Source organism: Pteropus vampyrus, unplaced genomic scaffold (genome assembly GCF_000151845.1).
Source record: "Pteropus vampyrus isolate Shadow unplaced genomic scaffold, Pvam_2.0 Scaffold36, whole genome shotgun sequence".
Lineage (NCBI taxonomy): Eukaryota > Metazoa > Chordata > Mammalia > Chiroptera > Pteropodidae > Pteropus > Pteropus vampyrus.
In genome coordinates this window covers 1006380-1016903 of record NW_011888817.1, presented here as the reverse complement: position 1 = coordinate 1016903, position 10524 = coordinate 1006380, and the positions used below count along the sequence as shown (strand labels likewise).

At 55.0% G+C, this 10524-nt stretch overlaps 1 protein-coding gene across 1 annotated transcript in view; it reads left to right on the top strand.

Annotated features, from left to right (window-relative positions):
* The window catches only part of KIF17 (kinesin family member 17), a 33941-nt gene that overhangs the window by 17452 nt on the left and 5965 nt on the right, over positions 1-10524 (top strand). Inside the window, exons 6-11 of the mRNA XM_023529393.1 lie at positions 1790-1899; positions 4698-4845; positions 6370-6923; positions 7874-7954; positions 8916-9103; positions 10009-10240. Of these exons, the coding sequence (XP_023385161.1) occupies positions 1790-1899; positions 4698-4845; positions 6370-6923; positions 7874-7954; positions 8916-9103; positions 10009-10240 (1313 nt within the window). The remainder of the gene's footprint in view (positions 1-1789; positions 1900-4697; positions 4846-6369; positions 6924-7873; positions 7955-8915; positions 9104-10008; positions 10241-10524) is intronic.

Here is a 10524-nt window from a genome sequence, read left to right as displayed (position 1 = left end):
CTGGCCTATCGCAGGGGCGGCCCTCTCCCCTCTCTCTGCACGCACCCCGAAGGTGGATTCCTCTGGTCTCATGGCTTTAAATGCCATCTCTAAGCCCAAGGCTCTCACTTGTAGATCTCCGGCCTGGCCATGTGATTTGCATCCAGGTCTTAATTTATACGGGTGACTGAATGGTGACACAGAGAGGTCAATACCATTGAAAGAAAGGTTTTATGTTATTCACAGTTACCCTAGAAACGAGAGGCTGGCACACCGTGCAGGGCCACAGGGGGAAGCACCAGGGTCAGTCTGGAGCCGGAGAGGAGCATGGGGCCAGCCTGAGCCAGAGCCTGCACTGGGGTTTCCGTGGGAAAGACAAGGCAGGGCAGCGGAAACAGTGTGGGACTGGCTCGTTTGAATAATGCCGGTATGTTCGGGGCACAGGGGCTGTCCCTGGACCCAGGCCCTGTGGTGACCGAAGGCCGGGGAAATGCTGGCTTGGCATGAGTTAGATAGAGAAGGTGGTTAGGGGCATGGGCTCGAGCTCGGATGGTTTGTGTATGAGAGACAGGCTCACCGACAAATTGTTTACTCTCTCTGGGGATTAGCTGGCCCTGGGAGGGGTGGTCTCCCCCCGTCCAGCAAGTCCCCCAACATGTCAAAGCATCATAAAATGTAGAAAATTTATAAAAATGATTGATAACATGTGTCCTCTGAATTCCAGACTTGAATATCCAGCTGTCTATTAACTTAACACATCCAACGTCGAGCTCTTGATCTTCCCCAGAGCTGCTTGTCTTGCAGCTGTCCCCGCCCAGCTGATGGCAACTCTCTCCTTGCAGGTGTTCAAGCCAGAAGCCCTGCGGTTATCCTTGGCTTCTAGAGAGCTCCAACCCGTATCTAATCTAGCAGTAGATCCTGTTCTCTCTCAAAACATATCCAGGATCTGTCCCCTGCTGTCCCCCTGCCCTGAGCCACTATTATCTCTCACCTGAATTACTGCGGAAGCCCCCAGTAGGTCTCCCGGTGTCTGCCCTTGACCCCGCTCAGTACATTCTCCACACAGCAGCCAGCGAGATCCTGCCCAAATGCAAATCTTTTCACCGCCCGGCGCAGACCCTCCCAATGGCCAGTTTATCCCAGAGTCAAAGCCGAGGCGCTCACCACGGCCTGCGAGGTCCCCCTGATCTGGCCCCGTGCCCTCTCCCTCTTCCTTTTCGCCCATACTCTCCCTCTCTCACTCCACTCCAGCCACGTTGGCCTCCTGACAGTCCAGGCCCCTGTCCACTGCAGGACCTCTGCACTCACTGCTCCCTCTGTCTGTCCCCAGGACCTCTGCCCGCTTTGCTCTGCCCCTCACTTCCTTCAGATCGCTGTTCTCCTCTTCCCCGTGTCTAAGAGCCCTTCCCTGACCTCTCTGTTTAAAGCACACGGCTCCCTCTTGGTTCGTACTCCTGAAAACCCTCCCGCTTTCTTCCTCTCCTCAGAATACATCGCTTTGTGACGTCATCAGTTTGCCTTATTTATTTTGTTCGCCTTTCTCTCCCAATTGAAAACTCAACTTGTGGGGGTGGAGTTTTGTCTGTTTTGTTCAATAGCTCATCTCCAGTGCCTAGAACATGTAGTGCTCAAGAAATATTTCTTGAATGAACGAATAAATTAGCATTTTACATAGAGACATGCTTCAAATAAGTTCAATACTTTGAAGACTTTTTGAATGAGCCTGTGGTTGTCTTTATGGATTTCTGCTGAGCTCCTGCAAACCACGTGTACTTTGGTCACAGCCCTCTCCTTTCTGCTTTTCTCCCAGCCCTGCTGTCCAATCAGGTGCCCCTAAACCCTGTCCAAACTGAGGAGAAGCCGTTGCCCTCACCTGTGATCCAGCATGACACGGAGGCCGAGAAGCAGCTGATCCGGGAGGTGAGACCCAGGGCAGATGGAGAAGGGTAGGCAGGTGGGGCTTGTCTGACCATCTCGAGAAGGGTGTCGTGTCAACCTCAGCATCACCTCAGAGGTGATATAATCTCCCTTTTGGAACTCAGAAAGCTGAGGCTCAGAGAGGAGCCATGACTTGCCTAAAGTCACAAGGCTAGGGGGAGAGTCAGAGCTGGGATTTGAACTTGGGTCTCCGACTCTAGAGTCCAGTCTATCTCACATTAGTGAGAGAACAGAAGGGGGGGGCATCTCCAGGAGCGCGGGCTGTCTTCAGCACAGCAGGAAGGGGTGGCTGTGGGCTGATGGAAGCGGAGAAGGCATTCCTGGTAGTGAGAACAGCCTGTGCAAAGGCCAGGCAGGCAGAGCGGAAGGAGTCGGTCCCCTTAGCAGGTGCCAGCAAGCCTGGGCCGAAGGCAGGGCAGCCAAGGCGGGCAATGGGGAGCCCTCAGGCGCTCATCTGACCAGTGGACAATTGGGGTGTTGGCCTCTCAGAAAAAGCTGTCACCTGGGGGCTCCTGGCTTAGGCTCCATCCCTGACTCTAGGCTCTGTTGGTTTCCAGAGGTTCCTGCCACTTGAGGGCCACATTCTGAGACCCAGGCACGTGGTGGGGTTTGACATTCGACAGTCCCTTTAGGGCCCTGGCTTTGTCCTGGCGGAGAACCTAATGCCAGCAGGGACAGTGCTGTGGGGACTGGGGCTGGATGTGTCTGCTGCTGGACTTTTGCCACTTGACTATGACCTCAGGTGGGGTCAGCCCTGAGGCCCCTGGAAGTCCCAGCCAGGTTGTGAAGGCCTGGGGCCCAGCCTCTGAAGGGGGAGACTGGGTAAGGCCTGGGGGTCTCAGTTTTGTGGGTTAGAAGGCTGGGGGAAATTGACCTAAGGCTCCCTAAGTACTGCCCATGACAGGCGGAGGCTGTTACTGTTCGGGCAGAGGCTCAATTGTGGGCCCCGGATGGACCCTGTCCTGGGCTCTGTGAGGATTCTGGGAGCTCAGCTGCTCACTCTCTGCCTTTCCCCCTGCTGGTCTGGGGGCTCCTGAGGCAAGATCGGGGTATCAGGTCCATCTCTGGAGCCCTGAACCCGGCTGCTGGGGAAGTGTTAGGATGAGGGGGCCTTTGGTGATAGCTGAGCCCAAGCCCACAGAATGAGAGGCCAAACTTTGGGGGTTCAGAGTAGGTTTTGGAATCACATAGCAACAGGTAGATGTAGTCACAAAACAGTAGGGGTGGGGAGGGTTGGCCAGAGGCTGGAAGCTTCCTCCCCAAGGAAGACCGGCTGGACGTGGGGCACCTTGGCTGTCAGATAGGCAGGGTGCTGCCGCCCCCTAGTGGTCATCAGGGAGAAGAGATGCTGTTTGGGCTTTGGGCTGGAGGATCCTCCTTCCCTGGGAATGGGGTGTCACCTGCCTCCTCCTCGTGAGGCAGCTCAGTGGGCACTGCATCTGAGCATTGCTGCCCGAGGTCGCCGCCACCAAGTTTGTTTTCTGACCTGGAGTATCTGTGAGCCACACTTGGAGGAAGAGTCGAAGGCGTCTGTCTTCCCTCCCCCCTCCCATTTTTTCTTTCACGTATGATTCTTGCATTTATTGAGCACCTACTACGTGCCTGGAACTGTACTTTCCTTTCCATTCCAGAACCAGGCAGGATGCTCAGGATAAGGGAGGTGGCCCCCATGTGTAATGGAGAGGGTGCTGGGCTAGGAATCGGCTCAGCCACGAGCCGGAAGTGTGACTGTGGACGTGACTCTGGGCTTTAGTCCACCAGCCGTATGTGGTGGGATTGGGGCTAGGAGATTCCTAGGGTCCTAGCTTTTACATTCTGCAAGTCCAGTTCTTAGGCTCTGTGACCTTGATCAGGTGGCTTAAGCTCTCTGAGCCTATTTCACACCTCTAGAATGAGTATACTAACTAGAAGCTTTCCTCTGCATAAAGGGGTCTCATCATTGGATTGTGTAGCAAGTACCAAGCAAGACTCAGGGGTCTGGGTTTGCACTTCAGCCTCCCATTCAAGCATCAACAAGCATTTTCTGAGCACCTACTAGGCACTGGGCAATATAGCTGGAGGCACTCGTGGGGCCAAAGAAGAGTTTTTATTGCTTTTAAAATTGGAAGTAATCAATCACGTTGTGTAGACTGCCAGGAATGGTTTAGTACCGAGGGAGAAATCCGTGGGGTAGGAGGGGGAGCTGGGGATTGAAAGAGCAAAGTCCTTTAGTGGGGTGGCTTGGCTTCAGATGTTTTGTACACTGTCACAAGAGGACATGGAGCTTCCAGGCAGACTTGCATGTGGACAGGAAGACGTGGGGCTGAGAAGGTGAGGGAGTTCACACCCAATGGCTTCAGTGTTCTCCGTGTGGTATGAGACAGGAAATTAGGGGAGCAGAGGGCTCCAGAGAGAAGGAAATTGGAAGGACTGGATTGAGGACCATTTGGTTAAAACCTATTTGTTGATGCAGAAAGGTGTTCATGATATATTGCTGTGTGGAGAAAATAGACTACAAACCAACACATAATTTATTAACCTGTTAAAAATTCATAGAGAAAAATTCAGAATGATCTTCACCAGCCATTAATCATCCCAGTGTCATGTAGGTAATTTTAATTCTGTTCTTTTGGCTTATTTATGTTTTTTGGATTGTTTAAATGACAAAAAAAAAAAAAGAAAGGAATACTGAAAGCTGTGTTTTAAAATGGTGATACAATGCTGCCCCCCTCTGTGTCCCATTCCCCCCTGCTCCCCGCCCCTGCCCCGTCCCCTACCCCCGCCTCCCCCGCCACTCTCAGGAGTATGAGGAGCGCCTGGCCCGGCTGAGGGCGGACTATGAGGCAGAGCAGGAGTCCAGGGCCCGGCTGGAGGAGGACATCACTGCCATGCGCAACTCATACGATGTGAAGCTGTCCACGCTGGAGGAGAACCTGCGCAAGGAGACAGGTGGGCACCCGCCCGGGCTGTGCAGAGGGGCGGCCGGCCCGCTTTCTTCCTCATCTTATTAACTGACGTTTATAGGGCACTTTCTACTACCAGGATCAATTCTGTTTCCTCCTCACAGCAGCCCGGTGAGCTAGGTACCACACTTACTCTCATTTCATAGACGAGGAAACCGAGGCACAGAGAGGGTAAGTAACTTGGTCACACTGGTAAAGTGGAGCCAGGATTTGAACCCAGGCAGTCTGCCCCCAGAGCCAGTGTTTTCACCCATGGCACTGTGTCATGAGGTGTTGGCCACCGGTTGGGCTCCAGCCCAAGGCCAGCTTTACGGAGTTGTAACATATCCCTCATGTTTTATGGGTAAGTCCCGTCCCCAAGTTTCTGCATCTTCAACAGTCTCCTCTCACTTTTGAGCCCAACTGTTACCAAAGCAACCACATCCCATAGTAAACATTCAATCATTAGCAAGAACTCTAACCTACCTGGAAGTTTTTTTTGACATTCCAGACTGTTCCACCCCGTCACTATCATTCAAACACCCATGCCGCCAAGCAGCTCAGATTTTCTAATACTTACCCAAACACTGCAAAATCCATCTTGTAATGATGACGATGTTGGTCATGTCATTGGTACCATTTTGGGGGCATTGCTGTGTGCCAGGTACTGGGTGTGTGCTTCCACCAAACTCCCTCATGGAGGCAGGACTCACCGAATCCTCATGTTGCAAGATGAGGCTTGGAGAGGTTCAGGAACACTGAGCTAGGGAGTGGATGTCCTCTCTCAGCAAATGGAACATCCAAACTGTCTCAGGGTTTGGATGGACCAGCTTCTAGGGAAGGGTCCCCTCATTCTAACCTTTAATAGGACACAAGCGACCAAGCAGCAGATGAGATGTAAAGGAGTCAGCCTAATACCCATGAGGTGGGAGCACTAAGGAGGCCTGTGTGATTGTAGGCCCACCGCCCCGTCCCCGCCCCCCAGGCTGGCAGGAAGATGCCTCTCTCGGTCTAGACCCAGAGACAGAGGGCAGGTCTCCGAGTGATTTTATTGAGTCTAACATTCATCCACAGAGTTTGCTAAACTCCCATGGGTCTAGAATATCCCTTGGACACGAATCCTGAGCTGGGCACTCCAGCGGGGGACCCTTGGCATCTTAGGGGTGAAAGCTAATGATCGGGAGCTCTCAGCCTTGGTGGCAGTAAGACCGACAGGCAGTCAGCTTGCTTGTTAAGAGCAGTCCAAGGCAGGGTGGTCAGAGCCCACCATCTAACAGCTGGGGTGGTCAGAGAATGGAGAGATCATGGCACTGGTTAGGGTAGGCTTCCTGGAAGAGGTGGTAGGAGATAGGGTTTGAGTTCTGATGGGGGAGAGGGCAGTGGGACAGAGGTAGAAAGCCAGTAACTGGGGATCCTGGGAGGCTCTGACTCTTCAGCTGGTCTCCTGGAGACAATGGGCTTGAGACCAGCTTCTAGGGAAGGGTCCCCTCATTCTAACCTTTAAAAACTAAAAGAAGGTCTCCACTTGCAGAAGCTGTCCTGAAGGCAGAAGTCCTCTACAAGGCTGACGTCATGTCCAGGGTCGAGTTTGCCAACATATCTGATTACTCACCTCCTTTTGAGTATGAGATAGCTGTGAAACCTGAGATCTACTCCATGATTGACACTCGACCCAGTGAGGACGTCCCCAAGACTGAGGTTCCTTCCCAGTCTGAGGACCTGGCCAAGATGGAGACCTCCAAGTCTGAGATTTCTTTTGGGTCTGATGAGTCATCCACACTCGAAGAAGCCTCCATGTCTCAGGCCTTCCCTGGGCCCGCGGAGCCCTCCAACCTGGAGTTCTCCTCTGTGCCCGAGGTGGAAGCCGAGAGCAAATACTTCCTGGGTGAGAATCTCAGCCAGGAAGTCCCCCGGCTGGAGGAGGAGCCCTTCCTCCAGGATGAGGAGCCCCAGGTGATGCCCCTGGAGCTGCTACCAGTCCTGCACGACCCATTTGCAGAAGTAGAAGCAAAGCTGGCCATGCTCTCCTCCACCATGGCTGGGGCAGACGTGCCCCAGGCGGACGTACCCAAGGGCCTGACGCAGGTAGCTGATGTCATGCAGGATGGCATGCAGAAATTCAGCGGGCAGAGCTCGGCTGGGGACATGGAGGTCATTGGGCGTGCACAGATGTCTGACCTCTGCGGCTCCAGCACCACCTCCACCTCCTCCACAGTGGCTCTGACTTGGTGGCTGGCTCAGGGTGCTAGTGTTCAGGGGTCTGGGAAAGAGAAGCTCTGTCTAATGCTCTGTAAATCAGTAGGGAAGTTGGGATCGAGATCCAAGTCTATGCCAGCACCTGTTCTGCTGATGGAGGGACACCTGCATGGGAGTTTGCTGTGTTGCCATGGTTACACTGAGCTTCCAGGCCTGAGAGAGAGCTGGAGGCGGCCTTGGTCAGCCCTCGTGCTTTTGCAGGCTCAGAGCAGCGAGCCGGGCTGGGGTCTCCGGGAATCCAGGTTCCTTAGGCATCACCCGGGACCCGCCACGCTGCTCTCCCTCCACCCCGCCCCTCTGTCCGTCTTCTCCCTTTTCAACTCTCATTTTTCGTGTTTAATTTTTTTCCCTCTTTCTTCTCTTTAACCCTTGCCTTGCCTTGCCTCGCCCGCATGTATGTGTGTAAAGAACACAGGCCTTTGAATCAGAAAAACCTGGGTCCAGATCCCAGCCATGCCACACTCACTTAGTTGTGTGACCTTGGGCAGTCACCCTTCTGGGCCTCTGTTTCCTCGTCTATAAAATGAGGCTGACGCATGCTTCGCCTGAGGCAATGCGGGTAACGCTTCTAGAACACAGCGGGCGCTCAGAACATGCCCTGCCTCCCCTCTGTCCCCTGTTCTCTCCCCTCATCTCTTCACCCTTCCTTCCCTTCTTTCCACAGTGGCAGGCAGGAGGGGGTGGGGTTGGGGAGCTGAAGGGGAGGTCGGGGGTTAGGGGAGCAGAGGCTGAATCTAGCCCAACCATTCCTCTTCCTCCCCCACCCATTCTCCTGCAAGCACCCCTCCATGACCGATGTCCTGGAGCCCAATGACCTCAGGCCCGAAGCTGAGGTAGCCAGCGACCTCCTGCCTGGGACCGTGAGTACCCCCGGGCTGGCCCTCTGTGTGGTGGGAGGACTTCCAGGGGCCTGGGTCTTCCTGTGACACTGCACTTATCTCCTCCCTCTCTGGGCCTCAGTTTCCTCATCCATAAAACAGGGACAACAACCCCGACCCTCTCCCAGCGGATCAGAGACGGCCCATTGCAAAGCAGGGTACAAATCGGAGGAGCTGTCGCACCTCTGATCATTAATGAATAAGAGGCCACAGTGATTTTCACACTTTCCTCAGACTCGGAACCCTTGTCTAAAGCATAGAGGCCCAGTGTATGCAGTGGGCGAGGGCTGCGGGCCGTGGCTGGGGGCCCCCGAGAGCAAGGGGGCGCATTTTGAACACTGCTGCTCTCAGACCTTCACCCTTTTCTCTTCTGCTTAAGAAAGCACAACAGGCCGCAGGGAATGAGAGGAAGACTTTAAATCCACTCACATTTTTGGAGAGAGAAAGCTATCCGCCAGCCTCTGGACCCAAGCACTGGGTAGGAGCTGGCACTGCAGGTTCTTAGTAGACGACAGATGGGGTGGCCAGGAGAGCCCACGCTAGAAGGTGACATTGAGATGGGACCACGTGGGAAGACGGAGCCAGGGGGCGAGCAAGTGCCAAAGTCCTATGGCCGGAAAAGTCTTGACTTTCCTAGCAACAGACAATGAGGCCAGAGAAGTGGCCGGGTGAATGGGTGGTGGCGGGGAAGGGGCGGGGAGACAGGGAGCAGGCAAGGAGGGCACAGCAGGCCATGGAAGAAACGGGATTTTGCCGTGAGTGCAGTGGCAAGTGGTGGCCGTAGGAACTTGATCGGGTGTGTTTTTAACTGGTTGTCTCTGAGCCAGAGGTGATGTGTACCAGATGTGAGGGCTGCGACGCCCCCTCGTGGGACCGAGGCCACAGGAAGCTCAGTCCAGGGGCTGGCCTTCCCACCTTAACCTGTGTTTCTCTTTGTGTTCAGGAGGTTGATCTGGGCCCAGAAGTGACCAAGGAGGTGGTATTGGAGGCAGAGCCTAGTGTGGAGACTGAGGTTGAGCCCCAGCCCCTGGTGGCCATGACAAATTCAAGAAAGGACAGTGTGGGCGTGGAGGTGGCCGTGCTGACAGATAACCTGATGCCCATCGTAGACCAGCAGCAGGTGCTGGCCCGGTAAGTGCCACAGATTGGGGCTGGCAGGACCCCTTGGCAGGGAGGGAAGGTGCTGTGCTCCAGACGTGGGGGTGGTGGTGCCCACAGGTTCTTTCCGACCTTCCTCCGAGGCCTCACCTGGCTCCCCGTCCCGATGCAGCTGAGGGGCCCTGATCCTCTCTCCAGGAGCAGCAGGGCAGGGAAGGCGTAGGCTCAGCTGGACGGGCGGGGCTCTGCTCTGCAAGCCGCACAAGTGCCACCAGGTCACATCGGGTGCCTGCCCTGGACACAGTGAAGGACGCCTGGCCGGCCTTTGGGTTTCAGGGATCCCAGGCTTTCCTCAGGTCCCAGCCGAGCCTCCAATACCCCAATGGAGGACTTGCTCTTCCTAAGGACGGGCCATCCCCAGACATCCTCTGGGGCCACCTAGGGAGCTGGGCTTTCCTCCCTGGCTATGCAGGCCACTTAACATTTCTGACACTTGAATCTCACGTCTGTCAATGAGAATGATGTCGAGCCCACCTCCATGACCAAGTCAGCTTCATGGCCAGGGGTCCAGCCTCCTCCCAGTCCCACATCCATAGTCCAAACATTACCTGAGCAACTACTATGTACTGGGAGCACAGTCTGTAGCCTGCTCTGCTGGTGACCATCACCACTGGGTGGCAGGTGGTGGGTAGGTTAGCTCTGGGTGCACAAGGAGATTGTCACTCTTCCTATTGGGCATAGCCACTGCCGTGGTGGAGTTACGTGGATCTGGCGGGAACCCTGGATCTGACCCTTAGCCAGCGGGGTCACCTCCCTGAGCCTCATTCTACTTCTCCGTGAAGTGGGGTCGTTGGAAGGATTCCACGAGGTCATGCTGGACAGCAAGGGCTCAGTGATTGGCAGATGTTGTCTGTTTGCTTTCTCTTCCACGCTGGCAGTTTGCAGCTGCTGGAGCAGCAGGTGGTTGGTGGGGAGCAGGCCAAGAACAAGGACCTGAAGGAGAAGCACAAGCGGCGGAAACGCTACGCAGACGAGCGCAAAAAGCAGCTGGTGGCGGCCCTGCAGAACTCGGACGAGGACAGCGGGGACTGGGTGCTGCTCAACGTCTACGACTCCATCCAGGAGGAAGTACGGGCCAAGAGCAAGCTGCTGGAGAAGATGCAGAGGAAGGTGAGGCCTTCCGTTTAGGTTCCCATCGCCCGCCCGCCCCACCCCCACCCCCACCGGCAAGAGGCATCTACTAGGTGCCTACTGTGCGCCACGGGCTGTTGTGGAAGCAGTCACAGTGACAGATGTGTCTCTGTTTCCTTGGAGCTTGCTTTCTAGTGGGAGTGTGTGTGTGTGTGTGTGTGTGTGTGTGTGTGTGTGTGTGTGTAATAACACAACAGAGAAACAAGCCAGAGAGTATCAGAGAGTGATGGCAAGCAATACCGGGGAGGGCAGTTGGCTTCATT